Below are 17939 nucleotides of genomic sequence, written 5' to 3'. Positions count from 1 at the left end.
ATTTTCACACTGATCAGACTTACAAATCTCCTGCTTGACTGCACACTTCCTAAGGGCAAGTGCTACTTATAACAAGTGCTTAAGTTTTCCACAGCACTTACTTCAAAGTCTTCTCTACAGTAGTGTGGTATTGGGCCTGAAATTAAGGACCAACATTATGTGTGCCCTGATATGTGTGCCTGGGAGGGCCTCAGATGACCTAATCGCAAGTTCCCCTCTCCATTTTGCTCTGTGAGTGAGGTCCGCTAGCCAAACTACTGTCCTAATCATGGGACTAGACACAGTGCCTACTTATCCTTGACTGGTGGGTTTCAGATCCCTGCCAGCCCTTGGAATTATTCAAACAAGCCAATCGCATCCTCCCTTGAGAAATGATAGTCACCGCACCCTATTATTACTATAAAGCCTGCCTCCCACAGTCCCTCTTATTCACTCTGTCAATAATGCAACCACTGTGTAACCCTGCCTGGCATGCAGTGTCCTCCCTCTTCAGGCTGAGTGTATGTGACCAGTAAGCTATTGTCAAACTCACCTGTCCAGGGTCAGGTGTCCTATGTTCAGCCATCTCTATAACCCAGGGCAGGAATCCCTCCCTCACCAGCAAGGCAACAAGGAAGTGATCAAAATAAGTAGTTCTTAAATAAATGTACTTGTTTAATTAAAACAAAGAAGTAAAAGTTTTAGTCTTAGGAAGATGCCTTTCCAATGATGATACCCTAAGTTCCTTCAGTGACAGGATGATGCCTCTGGTTTGCATTTCTCACAACCCTTAGTATAGTAGGTTCCAAGGTGACTAAATGTAGGTCCCCAGCAAATTTCTGTTACATAATTGACTGACAGGTGAGCACTAAAACATCCAGATTTGAGCTCTGGGATCTGGACTGCTTTGCTGTGGGCAGTAGCCAGGCAGAAAGAGTTGTAACAGAGAGCTTAGAATTACGTGTTTCAAGGAAATACTCATGGGTGTACAAGAGATAGCTAGATATTAATGTGATTCGTTCTATAATAATAAAATCAGACTTAGCATACCCAAAGAATCCCACTTGGGAGGCAACAACACATATTGCCAAGATGCAACCAGGATTTAAAATATTTTAGGAACTGTATCACTGTAATCACTGTAGAGAAACAACAAAAATTTATTCAGGCCCAGTGAAACAAATAAGATTAAAAAAAGAAAAAAAAAAACAAGAAAAGCAAAAACAAACATGACCAAGCTAGGTAATACAGCTTGGACTTACAAACAGGTACAATGATCAGTACTGCAACTAATTTTCTCTCACAGCTGGTAATATTCTAAAACCTTATTCAAATCCCAATCCTATGAGGAACTTTTTGCAAAAGGGATGAATTATTGGAAAATGGGTGTAGTCTCTCAAGGTGACTACAATCTAGGGGCAAGAAGATTTTAAACGTATACTTTTGGATGTATTTGTCTTAAAAATAATAGAAAGAATCTGTTTACCAATACCTATGCAAAACCATAAATAATATGTAGTCATATATGTTAATACTTTAATATGTAAATTATTGATGTTTTAGTTCTAAACACACTAGAATATTTCAGGTAATGAAAGAAATGTGAGCTAATCCTATAACAGATTTGTTCACTGCATATATTTATTCACTGCGCACACACACACACACACACACACACACAGAAGGAGGTCACTGTATGCTTGGTGACCAAGTTAACAATTAAAGATGGTGTTGAAATACATTCTTTTTAGTTTGACAAAGTTTTTGGCAAACACAAAAATTTGAAACTTTTAAGTCTGAAAATCCCCCTTCCTTTTATGCACACACAGATGCATGCTATAAGATATTTTTTACATATTGATTTATCTCAGTTCTCTTGAATTTTGAAAACTTCTCACGATTTATTCTATTTCAAGAAGTAAGTTTGGTACAACATTAATATTTACAACAAATTTTCTTCACGTAGCCTGAACCAGCTCAATGGGTCTTTTCAAAACAGAATAATTTCAAGAAAGATTTTCGTATTCCTCATTTGCCTGACCTGAATACCTTTGAAATCATTCATAGGAAGCCAAAGACTTATCTTTTCCTTCTATCATCTGGTCAGGGTTGTTTTTTTTTTTTTTTCTCATCTTATTGTATCAGTAGAAAATGCAACAGGAAATTACATCCATGTTGCTAGCGTGTTATTTAGAATAACTGAGACCGGAATAAATGAGACAATGAGCTTCATATCAACTAAAAAATCAGTAATGTTCACAGACCTAACCAGATCTGAATAATGTCTATGTCCCGCATTCCTGCCTGAAAGTGGTTATCTCGCCATAATCAGAGTAAGTAGATATTACAGGTGACAATTGCCAAAAGCTGAATCTGTCCCTCTGAGGAGGTCCCGTTCTTTAGTTTCATTTCTCATCAGAAGTGAAATCAGAAAACAGCTTTAATAGCGCCAGCAAACATTTACTACATCATGGGTGGGCCATTATTATTATTATTATTATTATTTTGATCAGCTCAGAGGTCGGGTCATTATCATTGTTATTATTTTTTTAATCAACCTGTCCTCCCCTGATGAAGTTCACTGGTTATAAAATAAACAAAATCAATGTGACATCCATTCCTGTTAGGAATAATGGTTATTTTCAAGGAAGATGTAGTTTCATCTAAAGCCTAATAAATAAGGTTGATGGGACACTGGTCGATAAAACCTGAGGCCCACAAAGACAGTGAGAGGTCAGTCACCCTATCTCCTTCCTGACAGGGTCATGAGAAACAGATGCCAACAGCTTAGCTAAAGAAAGTGTGCAGAACACTGAAAGCAGTAGGCCTTGGCCTTCCCAGACCTGGCTCCAGAACTCACTGCAATCCACGGTCATAGCAAGACATGCTGCCACGCATGCTGCCACGGACAAAGCCACCGAAAACTTTATACTTAACTCCCCAGGCAAACTCAGTTAATCTTTCCCAGAGCACATGGAAAGATTTCAGAGTATGGGAACATCACTGAATTCAGAAACCATACACTGCAGCTAATTTACTAATAAGCCATGAAGTATTGTCATAAATTACTTAAACTAACTGGTACTTGTCCAATTAAATGAACAAACTACATCCTGCAAGGTAGTGGCCTTGAGGATTTATGACAGTTGTTTGTTTGCATGCTAATTTGCCAAATTTCGTTAAGCTGCTTTGGGTTTACTCATTCACCTTATATTAATCATCCAGGCCCTACAGTGCTCATATTTTCAGCTCTGTGTTTTTCCAGTCAAGAGCATGACCATTTTTAATCTCGACAAGTTTGCTCACGCATTAACAGTGGAGGCCATGCATAAGCAGCAAATGCATCCCGACAATCTGCGCGGGAGATGATGGAGGAGGGCAACTGACACGAGGGTTGAGTTAGGTTGCCACGGGTGCTGCACACAAAGCCCATTAAGAGAAACTGCACAGAGCTCTCCTGCCCTTCTTCCCATCCTCTGACAGAGCCCGAGTCCTGATATGGATCGATACGGCAAACAGGGACCATTCCCCTTAAATGAAAATGAACGAGGAGAAAAGCATGCATTACCTTCTCAACGAGATCTATGCAGGCTTGTAAATCCAGACCGAAGTCGAAGGACACCCAGCCAATGCCTTCTTTCCTGTATTCCTCTTGCTCCAGAACAAACATGTGCTGATTAAAGAGCTGTTGTAATTTTTCATTGGTAAAATTAATGCAAAGTTGCTCCAGGCTGTTATACTTCGAAGATGTGATTAGGTGAGAAGAAGAGATAAAAGAAAAATTGAACAAATGGTAACTATCCCAGGTGATGGCTATGTTAATTAACTTGACTTTATTTCACAATGCACATGTGTGCCACATCACCACGTTGTATGCCTTAAACATATGTTTTTTAATTGTCTAATATACCTCAATAAAAAAATAAAATAAAATTGAGGTCCACTTGGAAAAATGTACAGAGAATATCATAACCGCAATCAGATGATGGCAAATAGACCCAGTAAGTAACAAATCCTCAATTAAATCCTTACCTCCTTGAAATACACCTGCAAACTAGACATTATGACAATAAGATGACACACAATATCAAAATTTTAAATTGTAAAAGGTTCTTTTATTTCTAGTTACCTTTAAGGCTGAATTTTTAATACTACTAATTATAACTATTGTTATTTATTAATATTAAAAATAGCTCTTCTCCAACCAGAGTGGCTCTCAAGTTTTCAGAGAATGAAACTCATCATGCTTTGACTCCATTTTCTGATGTTCAATTCACATTTTCTCACCTCCTCATAAATACGCATTGGCTTCATTTTAACCAGATATACTTACATCAAGGATTTCAAAACCAGTGATGTCAAGAATGCCAATGAAGAATTGCCTTGACAGCCTGGCATCCAGCACCCTGTTGATCCGTGCCACCAGCCACTTAAACATCCTTTCATATATTGACTTGGACAGAGCACCAACAGCATAGATCACCTGGAAAGCACATTGAAAGCACTCCACATCTGCCAGCAGTGTCCATTTTAATCCTGGGCATTTTCTATCAGCTGCCACCTTCTAGCAAAATTGGGATCTATTTATTGACTTTCTGTGGTTCTAGCGTGCCGCTGAGATGATACAGGAGGAGAAATTTAATACAATGAGAAGAAAGGGAGAAGGAAGCAAGGGGGAGGAAACAGAGGCAAGCCAGCCTAGTGCCTCTTTACCAGGCATTCCTGTGAGAGAAATGTTTCTATTAGCAAAGGACCAACTCCCCAGGGGGTAGAGTGGTAATGCATTTGAAAGCCTTGCTATTTGAAGTGTGGTCCTAAGACCTGCAGCATCAGCACCACCCGGAAGCATGTTAAAGATGCCAGCTCTCAGCAACTCTGCATCTGGTCTCAGACCTATGAATCTGAACTGGCACTCTAACACAATCCTCCACTGACCCCTGTGCACCATAAAGTTTGGAAAACACTGGTAGAGTAGGTTAGGAGTCTGGAATGCCTAGCCCTTACCTGCTGCTGCTGTTAAGAAATTCTGTAGCCTTTGGCAAGTGACCTACTCTCTCTGGACTACAGTATCTTCCCCTGAATAATGTTCTTGAAGGTTCTTTCTAGCCTCAGCTTCCACATTCTTTATTCTATCAGTTCCCAGGGTTGCTTTCAACTCCCTGTAGGGAGAATGGCGATTTAGCGCATCAATCTGACTCAGGTTCTCCTACTGGAAAACTCAGGCTGCATTTCCCCTCCCTGGAGGTGTGTGGCAAAGGCTCTAACGTAACCTGTTGGGGAGAGCTCCAACCTCAGTGCCGACTGATGGTGTGTAAATGCAGATCCTACTTCCATGATGCAAAAGTGCTGCGATAGTAACAGGTTTCTTTTTTTTTTAATTTTTTTTTAACGTTTATTTATTTTTCAGACAGAGAGAGACACAGCATGAACGGGGGAGGGGCAGAGAGAGAGGGAAACACAGAATCGGAAGCAGGCTCCAGGCTCCGAGCCATCATCCCAGAGCCCGACGCGGGGCTCGAACCCGCGGACCGCGAGATCGTGACCAGAGCCGAAGTCGGACACTCAACCGACTGAGCCACCCAGTCGCCCCAGTAACAGGTTTCTGATAGACCCCAGGTAGGAGTGAATTTCAGCCGGACGGTCTCCAAGCCTGGAAGCAGAATGGGCTCTGAGCACTTAACATTTAAAATAGGCCTAGCCCATCCATCCTTCAGCTGCCCAGGAGAGAGCACGCAGCAGGAGCCTGTTGGTGTCTGGTGGTGATTTAGTTATGAGCCACCCACTCTCTGATCAGTTATCTTGAGTCATTTCCACAGTGATCCATAAGCCGGATGGCATCACTGTTTTTTATTATTGGCGTCAAGAGCACACCCGCACAGATAAAGCACCAAGAAGGGTTTTATCCTCTGGAGCACTGAGGAAATCACTGTCTGTCTACAGCAGTCGCATTGAAACTTTAAAAAGAACATGACGAACTTGCTCACCCCTTTTTAATTCCCTAAATGTTTGGAAATGGGAGTGGGAGAGAAACTGGCCAGGGGTGGAGAGTAGTGAAGAAACAGGAAGAAAGCCTGAAGATGTAGTCAAGGGAGGAATTAAGACAATATGGCGTCTGCTCAATGAAACCAATAAGCCAAGATACTGCTCAATAATTAATCATTTTCATCCTTTTCTATCCAATAAAGAGGAATTACACAGCAGGACCTACACTTCCACTTTTCAGGGACTACATGAACTCATTCCTTCACTCTTTTTCAAATAACCTCGCAGAAGACTTTGATCACTGAGGAGCAGTATCACAGGATAGAACAAAAACTACCAAAAAGAAATGGAGTCAAATAGCCACATTTGTGGCCACTTTGATGCCTGCCTTTTTAAATATTAAAATATGATTTTTATTAATTTATTAATTTAACATTAACTTATTAATATTAAAATATGCATCTGCCAGAGTTGTTGGGAGAGACTCAATGAGACGGAGGATGTAAATGTATGTAACACAACATTTGGCATTTGCTATCCAATAAATGTTGGTTCCCACTCTCCTGTTTCCTTTCCACTCTTATTACTTCCTCATCTTCACTCCAGGATTTACTAGCTACATTACCTTGAAGAGTTAATTTTTGTAAGGTTCATCATCTTTGACTATAAAAAGGGAAATATAAATAAGATCAATTTTGCAGGCTTGCTGTTCAATTGAATGGGATATCCATACAAAGCACTCAGCACATAGTAGTTACTGATTATTGTGATTTTTAAATCATTATTAAACTCTTAAAAATTAAAACAACTGGGGCACCTGCGTGGCTCACTCGGTTAAGTGCCCGACTTCAGCTCAGGTCATGATCTCGCAATCTGTGAGTTCGAGACCCATGTGGGGCTCTGTGCTGACAGCTCAGAGCCTGGAGCCTGCTTTGGATTCTGTATCTTTTCCTCTCTGTCCCCACCCCCCCACTCGTGCTCTGTCTCTCTCTCTCTCTCAAAAATAAATGTTAAAAAAATTGTTTAATAAATTAAAATATAAAATTAAAACAACTTATTTCTAAGAGGTATAGTTAGAACTCTCATGGAATCATAAAATACTAGATCTAAAGGACCTTAGTTCTGAATAATCATGTGTGGTGGCTCTCAATTTGGGATGGTACCTGCCCCTGAAGAAAGAACGCATTTGAAACTTGAGAGGGCAGTTTTCAGCTGCCGTCATGACTGCACTACTGGCATTCAGCACCTGGAAGCCGGAATGCAAAACCCCTACCATGTGTCTGAATGGGAAGGACCATCCCATTCAGATGCCAGTCACCCCTCCCCTGAGACACAGAGGGATTCAGCCTCTTTTCTGGGTGCTCAGAGAGGTGAAGATATTTGACCAAGGTCCCAGAGTTAGTCAGCATCAGAGCTGGAACCAAATTTTGTAAGTGTTAACACTGCAAGAATTTTTGCCATCGTCATCAACAGAACATATACATCTCTATTCTTAGCAGTGGCAATTGTCTCTATAAAGTCAGTAAAATCCCTAAGAAAAGAAAAGCCTTACAGGGTGCTTTCCCTACTCTCTCTCCAGGAGCAAGAGAAAGAGAAACAGAGAGGATGGAAGATGAGGAGTGGTTTTTTTTTTTTTCTTTTAATGTTGGATAATAATACATTAGCTTGCTTCACTGGTTCTATTATAGTGAAGGCTGGTGGTAACTCAGTTCCTGAGAACACGGTATTAAAGAGCAGAAGGTTTGATTTCAGTGCTCCTCTGGGCTCATTAGTTTTATACAGAGCGAGTTCCTGTTCTATAATCATAGCACATCATGCATGCATGTTGTGGTAAATGTGTTAAAAAGCAAGAAACTGCCAAACACCCTTAACTTCACTATGACAAAGAGTTCAACTACTTGTCCTGCTGATCGTGGTTCAAGTTCAGCTCAATATTTAGTTTATCTTAATGTGTATAGAGCACCTACTGCTTGGCGAGCACTGTGCTAGATGCCAAGGGTACTAAAATGAATTCATCGCAGTCCATGGCCTCAAGGAGCTCCAGTGATGAGGGAGAACAAAAATGGAGACTAATTGTTTCAGTATAGTATTATGATAGAGGTAGAATTATTGATTTATAGAGTAAACTAAGCAAGGAAATTGCGGAAAGGTTTTAGATAACATAGTCACACCAGATGCTTTAATATACCAAAGATAGAGTTTATTGTCATCAGATTAACTGTCTTCTATCACAAATTTGTACATTTGTCTATCTCATTTTCAGATTCAAAATGTGTGTAAAGTAAGACAGTCTAAATGTCACCTGGATATGATCTGTGTGTCCTTTGCAGTGTTACTTATGTTCCCTAAGCCTCAGATTCTCCAACCGGGAAAACCTAAGTATTCCTCTATTTACCTCCGAGTATTGTTGCCAGAAGAGAAGGAATCAATGCCTGCGAGTGCTTTATCCATACTATGTGTGATCATACCATTCTCTCTTTCCAGGAAGCTACCATACCTGTAGCGAAGGGGATAATTTGACTCATTTTCACCAAGGGACGATTAGTGAAAGTGTGATCACTGCCCCAAGCAGTTAAGGTGGGTGCACTCTCTCCACAAACCATCTTTCCCCCCTGCGTGGCAACTCTGGAGGCCAGGTGTTCCAGGTGGCCTAACTACAATGCGGAAGAAGGCCATCCAATCTGTACTGGACTTGGTGTCAGAAATAAATGTTTATTTTGCTGTCACTGAGATTTCAGTGCATATGTGTTACTGCAGCATGGTATCGCATATTGACTAACAGGCGTTATAGATGTAAATTTTTATTTTAAAATGCACTAGCATACTTAGATGATCTCATTACCCGGCAGCCCTGGGAACACTTGCTGCATTCTGACAAAGCCTCCGGATCAGCAGTCCTGAGAGTACTTGTTATTCTATCATTAAAAGATTCTCCTGGATGCACAACAAAACCTACATGACCTTCCATCTCTCATTTCTGCTCTCAACACCCTTCCTTCAAGTACTAACTTCAGCCTATATTTTAAAACCCTTTCTCAACTAATGTGTCTGTTACTCTAAAGAGTCAATATTCCAAATAGGTGAGGGGTGCCAATTTACCAGTTTTGTTCATATTGGAAATTAATGGCTTTGAAAGCTTCTCGAGCTGGACAAGAAAGACGTTGATCACAAGTAAAGGGCTTGCCTACTTCTACCAAGAGACTTGTTACCTACAGGAAAACTGTCAAACAGTATATTAAGAATCTGGAAAGATTCTTAACACAAGACCATTTACTGTGGTATGCATCACAAGTGAAAACATCCCGAATACTCATCACAGTAGCTCTTACTTGCTTTTTTATAGAAGCTCTTGTGCAGACAATATCAGAAGCTGAAAAATAACAAGTACAATATGTATACGATTATTACAAGATCATAGAGTCATAATGCTCTGGAAATGTCACCTTACCTGTTCTACAGTTTGATCTCTAGTAACATATTCATTACCAACTTTGATTCTAGGATGGATCAAGCCCTTCACCAACTCAGAGGAGTTAATGCCCATGAGGAAAGCAGCTTTGTCAGCATCTGGTCAGAAGAAAGGAAGGAAGGGTTGGATGGAAAGGGGGAGAGAAGAAGGTGGGAGGAAGGAAGGGGGGGAGAGGGAAGAGAAAACACTATTTCAATTCATTCAATTATAGCCAAACAAACTCCCCAGAGGACAAAAGGAAGGTATGTTCAGACCTGTATAGCAAGGCAGACTATAGTTTTGAAATAAAATGCTTGACTCTGAAACGTTTAGAAGACTTTACTTCTTGGAAGTGCAAATCAAACCACGATGAAATGCCACCTCACACCCACTAGCCTTGCTATAATCAAAAAGACAGATAATAACAAGAGTTGGTGAAGGTGTAGAGAGATTGGAACCCTCATACATTGTTGGTTGGAATGTAACATGGTAGAGCCACTATGGAAAACAGTTTGAGAGCTACTGACAAATTCAATAGAGTTAATCTAGGAACCAGAAATTCTACTGGTGGGTATATACCTAATAGAAGTGAAGACATATGTTCACACCAAAAATTGCACACAAATCTTTCTAGCAATATTATTCATAACGGTCAAAAGTGGAAAAAACCTAAATGTCCATCAACCAATGAATAAACAAAATTCTGTATGTAAATACAATGGAAACTTTTTCTGCTATAAAAAAGGAATGAAGTATTGAAGCATGCTTCAATATGGCAAACTTGAAAACGTTATGCTAAGTGAAAGAAGCCAGAAACAAAAGGCCACGCATTGTGTGATTCCAATCATATGAACCGTCCAGAACAGGCAAGTCCAAAGAACAGAAAGTAGCCCCTGTGGTTGCTAGGGGGAGAAGGGAATAGGGAGTAAGTACCAATGGGTACAGGATTCTTTTCCTGTTTTTTTCCCCTCACATTTTTATTTAAATTCCAGTTAGTTAACACACAGTGTAAGATTAGTTTCAGGTGTAGAATAGGGCTCTTTGAAGTAATTGAATGCTCTGGAATTAGATAGTGGTAATAATTACACAATCTTGTGAGTATGATAAAACTCACTGAGCTGTATACTTTAAATGAGTGAATTTTATGGTATGTGAATTACACCTCAGTTGTAAAAAGAAATCTATTTCTTTATCCTGGCCCTCTTCTAAAACAAAATACTTGACACACAGGAAAAATCTCATCTTTATTATTTGCCTATTTTGCCCATCTACATATGCATGTGTAGGTTCTTTCAATGAAACAGGGACTTGGGCATGTAATTTGATAATTCAAGACAACCACCAATAATCAACATAAGCCAGGATACTTGAATTTATCAAAAACATTTCTTTTTGGGCCGCCTGGGTGGCTCAGTGGGTTAAGCATCCGACTTTGGCTCAGGTCATGATCTTACTGTTTATGTGTTTGAGCCCCCATGTGCTGTGCTGACAGATCAGAGCCTGGAGGCTGCTTCAGATTCTGTGTCTCCATCTCTCTCTGTCCCTCCCCCCACTCGCGCTCTGTCTCTCTCTCTCAAAAATAAATAAACATTAAAAAAAAATTAAAAACAAAACAAAACCTTTCTTTTCCTACCGTCTCTGTTTGCTCCATAGTGCCCTCTGCTGCCCAACAAATATACTTACAACCCACACAATTGGCATTATTCTAAATCAGTGCTTCCATTTTCTAAGGAAAGTGGGGAAGAAAGAATAAACATGTATCACATCATGTGTTAAAAAATGACAATACAAAAGAATGCCACAGGCAAAAAGTTATAAGCGCACTCCAATTATAGATTTCTTTAGTTGTCAAGCCAAAGGAATATTTTGCTCATCTAACCCCTCTGCTATACCTTACATTTTTATATGAATTCTGAGATATGCTAGTATCTCTGATGTAGTCACTTTATGAAACAATGTCTTACAAGAGGTGAAAATGCAGTCTTTCATTACTTCACTAAGCAATAACCACAAATAGGGAGTAAAGTAAAAACAAAAAACAATTAGAGAACTGTATGTCACTTGTATTAACTATACCCATTTCCTTTTGTGGGCCTTTGAAACTTTCACAAAGGATTAAAAAGCTTGAAATATTTATTTTCTTGTTAACTAAGATCAATATATATTATACATACATTTCTACAGGCTACACACCTACTCTATGTCAGAGATAATGGCCCAGGTACTCAGTTGCTATGAAACCTTTCAAAATGCAAAGCCTATTTGGGGAAATAAATGGGAAATCAAAAGTAGAGCAGATGTGCTCATCCTATGCTGAGATATCCCTGCTAAGAGTGCCACATTTGGAGACAAAAGCATGATTATTTCAAGTTGAGAATCCGATGGATCAGAATCATAGCCTTTTTGCACTGGAAGAAACTCTAAAGAGCACACGACCTAGAATTAAAAAATATTTTAAAAAGGAGAAATGTAATGTGCCTGATGAATCTGAGTGGAAATGAATTCTAACTGACAATGTGAAAAATGAACAGTTCCTACAATATCTGTTCAAAAAAAGAAAAAAAGGAGTTCAGTTTTCTGAGCTTTGGAAGCATTCAGATGGACAATACAGGTAATAATAGTCTCAAACTCATACCTCCTTTTTCCAGTGTTAAGGACAGTCTTTTGAGTCTATTTTTATCCATGAACAAAGGAAACTCAAATTCTCTGTACAGTATCCCACCTTAAGCTCTAACAGAAATAGCATCCAACATTACAGAATTATTTGCCACCCACTCCACAGACAGTCAAGTGTCTACAGACAGAGAAGTGGTATACCTTGCATTTATCCTACAGGTGGATATTACACATTCTTCAGTTTTTCGTTGTGTTTTGTTTTGTTTAGACAGAAAACAGTACTTGTCATCTTGCTCTAAAAAAATAAGTGACTTCATTTGCACTAAAAGTTTCACAACCAAGATGAAAATAGTTTAAATCTATGAATAAATATCCATCAGACAGTAAGGAAATGATATTATGAACAAAGCAAGGTCTGTAAACACATTTTCATCATGTAAACTGATATGTTCTGAAAAGAGGCTTTATGAAATTCCCACCATCATGCCCCAGGACCTTGTGAATAAACCCAGGGATTTTTAATTAGGCTGTCTGGTCTTACCTGGGAGAGGCAATGTTTAGCTAGAGCAGGTGTTCTCACACATTGGCATGAATCAAAATACCCCGGAGAGCTCATAAAGGTACAAAGGACTGAGCTTGCTGAAGGTGGTTGGGTCTGGACCTGTTTTTATCATGTTCCCCAGGTGCTTCTGACATACATGAAGATTTGAGAACACAGTCCATATTATAGTGGTCCTCAAACTTGGCTGCACAGTGGGGTCACCTGGTAAGTTGTAAAAAAGACAATGATGCCTGTACTTATACCCATGATTAGTATTCTTTGGTCTGGGTGAGGGCTGAGCTTCAGAAATTTCAAAGCTCGCCGGTGAGTCCAATGTGCAGCCAAATTGGAAAACTATTCTCTTAAGAATGGTAACCAGGTTTAGTAAGTACGTTTTGAGGTCAAGAAGGTAGAACAAAGTCTGGCTTCACCTGAAAACAAGTAAGGGGGTAGAGAAAAACAAAAGGCAATCTTTTCCAACTTTACAATTTCATCCCAGTTCAATCCCATATGTAAACAACCAGATATAAAGAAAGGAACAAAATCCAGTTTTGTCAATCCTGGCTGATGTAAAGAGGGGTTAGAAGAATGACATTTAATTGTTAGCCTTTCAAGTAGGGTTCTAATATGATTTCTGAGCTGTTCACATTTCGCTATTATTATTGAATAAAGTTTACTAAGCACTTACTATGTGCAAGGCCTAAGTGCTAGATGCTGTAGCAAGACAGATAAACAAGACAAAAAAATTTGGGCATCAAGGAGTTTATAATCCATGAAAGTAAATAAAACAGAAAAAAATAACAAGTCAGTAAAACAACTTCTTATCAAAGACAAAGAAATCGATTATTAGGAAAGTTTGAAAGAGGAAGGAATCCCTTAGGACTGTCTGACCAAGGAAGATTTCAAAATGAAATAGTATTTGATCTGAGCCTTGAAAGATGAGAATGGTTTAATAGGCAAATACAGGAGGAGCACCTGGGTGGCTCAGTTGGTTAAGTGTCCAACTTTGGTTCAGGTCATGATCTCACCGTTCATGAGTTCAAGGCCTGCATTGGGCTCTGTGCTGACAGCCTGAAGCCTGCTTTGGAGTTTGTGTTTCTCTCTCTGTCTTCCCCTCACTCACTTGTGCTCTGTTTCTCTCTCAAAAATAAATAAACATTAAAAAAATTTTTTTTAATAATAATAGGCAAATACAGGTGAACAAGAATACCTGAGACAGATCAGCATGACTTACAGGCACTGCAGCAGGCCAGAGCATGCCTGGTCAAACTGGACCACAAAGTCAGGGAGTGAGCAATAAACAGAAAAGCGGGTGATTTCTGGTCACAGAAGACATCTGATGCCACTCACTATAAGGTATTCATTAAATAATGGAGAAACAGTAAAGGGACTTTTAGTAAAGCAATGGCATAGAGTCAGGCTTCACAATGATTAATTTTGTGCAGGTGTGCAAGACAGACCAGAGCAGGAAGAGTAGAAAGAAAGTGAACCCACTGCAAGATGCCAACATGCAAAGTGCTGATGGTCTAAACTGGTAATAAGAAAGGGAAAAAAAGACTGAGAAACTTGACTAAGAGGTTCTGACCTGAGAAGTGGAGAGAAGAGCAGAGCATGAATACAAATAGAGAAGTCAATAGAAAGACGTCTCGACTCGCGGGAGGAGACAAGAATACAATGAGTTTTAGCCACACAGTTTAGGATACCAGGTGATTATGCCCATAGGAAGTTAGGAATGTGGGGTTGGCACTCAAGAAAGACGTAAAGGCAAAAATGCCCCCTTCAGTTTAGGTGCCTTCTCTCTTTCTACCCTCTTGTCCATCTGTCCAGCTCCTTCAACCCTCCCTCTATGGTTAATTGGGGGGAAAAAATCACCAACGCTTAATAGATTAAGAGCCCTAAGAAATCAGTGAGAAAGTCGATTGTTTCCAACAAAAATGTTCAGTTTTTTTTAATGTTTATTTTTTATGTTGAGAGAGAGAGCATGAGCTGGGGAGGGGAAGAGAGAAAGAGAGACGGAGAGAAAGACAGAGAGAGAGAGCATCCCAAGCAGGTTCCATGCTGTCAGGGCAGAGCCTGACATGGGGCTCCATGTCACAAATTGGGAGATCACAACCTGAGCTGAAATCAAGAGTTGTAGGGGCGCCTGGGTGGCTCAGTCGGTTGAGCGTCCGACTTCGGCTCAGGTCATGATCTCACAGTCTGTGAGTTCGAGCCCCGCGTTGGGCTCTGTGCTGACAGCTCAGAGCCTGGAGCCTGCTTCCGATTCTGTATCTCCCTCTCTCTTTGCCCCTCCCCCGCTCATGCTCTGTCTCCGTCTCTGTCAAAAAGAAAAATAAACGTTAAAAAAAAAAAGAGGTGGAGTCCCAACTGACGGAACCACCCACACACCCCCAAAATGTGCTCAATTTAAAAGTGGGCTAAGGATGGAAATAAAAATCTGAAAAAGAAATGATGCAAATGCGTCAGAACACACAAAAATTAACTTTATTAATATTTAAATAAAAAACAAAACTTGGCTATTTGGCAAGAGAAAGAACTGTTAATGTTAGTGAACACAGTGAGAAAGTTACTCTCAAAGCTGCCAATAGGAATATAAATGGCAAAACATAGGGCAGCTTGAGAGAAAAATTTACTTTTAGAAGTTTATTCTAAGAAAATTATATATATCTTTGAATTTGTAAGGGTGTTCACCAAAATTTTGTTCATGATGGTAAAAATCTGGAAATAAATTATTCAATAAGAAATATTTAAGCTAATTATCCATACATGGGACACTTTATAACCATCTAAAAAGTTATTGCAGAAAATACGGAAGATGTTCACATATAATTTAGTGAAAAACTCTAGAATGAAACAACATGAAAAGCATGAACATATATATTTTGTTTAAAAAAGTTCTCTGTGCATATTCAACTATAAAAACACAGGAAAGATGTGTCCTCTGGCATTAGCAGTGATTGTCCCTGAGTAAGTAGGATTTTTTTAAACAAATAATCATGTGCCAGGCACTTTTTTAAAACGCAGAAACACAGCACTGAACACACCAAATTAAGTCCCTGTTGGTCAATAAAAAATAGCTGTGTGAATGACATGAAGAAAAATATTCAGGTTAAGGAGAAAGAGAGTGATCAGGAGGCAGCGGGAGTGGTCAGGGAAGTCACCATTGAAGAAGACACCTTAATAAAATGAGGGAGTAAGCCATGAGGATGCCTAGGAAAAAAGAGCTCCCGATGGAAGGAGAAGTCGTGAAAAAGTCCTGAAACAAGGAGCTCCTATGCTCTAAGAAGAGCCAACAGACCAGTAGGGCTGAATGAAGGGAATGACAGAAGGGGAAATGGTAGATGAAGTTTCTGTACCCTATTTCGGGGACATAGGTTGGTAGTGGGGGTGGTGATGATTCCACACCAAGCAATTCTGTGACACCAGCTGGGTGTCCTATGCTGGGTGCCCTACAATTCAACTCAATTCTACCTGAAGATAGCATCAGATTGCATGGGTTCAGTTCCATGAGACTATTCTCCCCCTCCTCCACTTCAGATGACAATGACAAATCCAGGTTGTCTCTTGGGCTACCGACTCAGGCTGTAGATCCGTGGTTCCAATGACCCTCTCCTCAGGTTCAATTAATTTGCTAGGGGTTCACAGAATTCAAGGAAATATATTACTTACTATATCAATAATTCATTATAAAAACAAATCACTCAGGAATAGCCAGATGGAATAGATGGCATAGGGCAAGGTATAGAAAAAGAGTGCAAAGCTTCCATGCCCTAAACACACACTGTCTTCCCAAATCTCCGTATGTTCACCAACCCAGAAGCTCTCTAAACCTGTCCTTTTGGGTTTTTATGGAGGCTTCACTACACGGACATGACTAATTAAATCATTGGTCATTGTGATGGAACTAAATCTTTAGCCTCTCTCCTCTCCCCTGTTGGAGGTGGGACTGAAAGTTCCATCTCTCTAACCACCTGGTTAGTTCCAATGGTGACCAGCTCCCATCCTTAGTTACAGTCCAAAAGTCGACTCATTAACATAACAAAAGCACCTTTATTGCTCTCATCACTTAGAAAATTCCAAAAGTTTTAAGAACTCTGTGCCAGAAACTTGAGTTTAATAAAAAGTTAATAAAAAATGTAATTTTTTATTAAAAACCACAATATCAAAAAAAGTCACAGTATCACAGTAGGAGGTGGGATTAGAGAGATTTAGAGGTATCACAGAGGATGAGGCTATGAAGGGAACTTGGGGCTTATTTTAAGTAACATGGGAGCTATTAGTGAGTCTAGAGCAAGGAGAGGGCATGAATGGACTTACACTATGAAAGAGTCACCATTGGCTGTTCTGTGCAGAACTATCAGTCATGAGACAAGAGTGAAGACAGGGAGACCAATAAAGAAGCTGTTTCAATAATCTTGTAAGAAATGATGCCTCGGGCTAGATGCTAACAGTAGACATGGTCATGGTGTGTAAGTAGTTATGAGTTTTATACATATTTAAAGGTAGATACAGCAAGGCAGAGACAGAGGAGTTCACGATGATGCTAAGTGTTAGGGCAACTGAGAGAATCCAGTTGACATTTACTAAAAACTGAGAAATGAAGAGAAATGAAGAGCAGGGGTGGGGTGAGATGAAGAATTTAATTCTACACAGGTTGAATTTGAGATGACCACCTAAGAAATCAGAAAAGATTCAAGGATCAAGCCCAGCATCTCTATAGCATTTAGAAATGGGAAAGATGAGGACAGTCCAGCAAAGACTCTGAGAAGGAACCACTGGGGAGATTGGAGGATATTATGTACATCATTTTCTTGTATGTATTTTATGATAAATAAGTATGCCTAGCTTTCATAATGAGAACAATTCTTCAAAAAACCTGTTTCAAAGAGTGTAAAAAGCAAAAACAAAACAAAACCAAAAAACAAAAACACAACAAAAAAAGCAACAAAATAAGATGTTATAAAAGCACATTTTAATATGTTAATATAAGATGTTTACACAAGCATCAGGTCACATTCCTTCACTTCATTCTCATCTGTGCTCAAGTGTTCTCTTTCCTGAGGGGATTTTCTGACTATCTACAAGAACCTTCAAATCCCGATTATGCTTTATTCTTCTACTCTGCTTTATTTTTTTCATTATGACTTCATGTGTGTTTGTCTGCTTATGTATAATGGTCTATCTCCCACACTAGGTAGTCAGGACAGGGATGATCTCATGTGCACAGGTATATCCTGAGCACCAAAACAGCCCCTGGCATAGACTGGCCTCAAAAATTATTCATTAAACAATTAAAAAACAAACAACCCAATTCAAAAATGGGCAAAGTACTTGAATTAATATTTTTCCAGAGAAGATATCCAAATGGCCAAT

General features: G+C 39.5%; 1 protein-coding gene across 1 annotated transcript in view; it reads right to left on the bottom strand.

Moving 5' to 3' along the window:
* The window catches only part of MYH15 (myosin heavy chain 15), a 146815-nt gene that overhangs the window by 99321 nt on the left and 29555 nt on the right, over positions 1–17939 (bottom strand). Inside the window, exons 12-14 of the mRNA XM_058731500.1 lie at positions 9410–9528; positions 4313–4462; positions 3548–3718 (exon numbers count right to left, since the gene is read on the bottom strand). Coding sequence (XP_058587483.1) covers positions 3548–3718; positions 4313–4462; positions 9410–9528 — 440 coding nt within the window. The remainder of the gene's footprint in view (positions 1–3547; positions 3719–4312; positions 4463–9409; positions 9529–17939) is intronic.

This window comes from Neofelis nebulosa, chromosome 5 (assembly GCF_028018385.1).
Source record: "Neofelis nebulosa isolate mNeoNeb1 chromosome 5, mNeoNeb1.pri, whole genome shotgun sequence".
Lineage (NCBI taxonomy): Eukaryota > Metazoa > Chordata > Mammalia > Carnivora > Felidae > Neofelis > Neofelis nebulosa.
The sequence above is the reverse complement of the archived record's forward strand: the minus strand, read 5'-3'. Positions and strand labels throughout refer to the sequence as shown.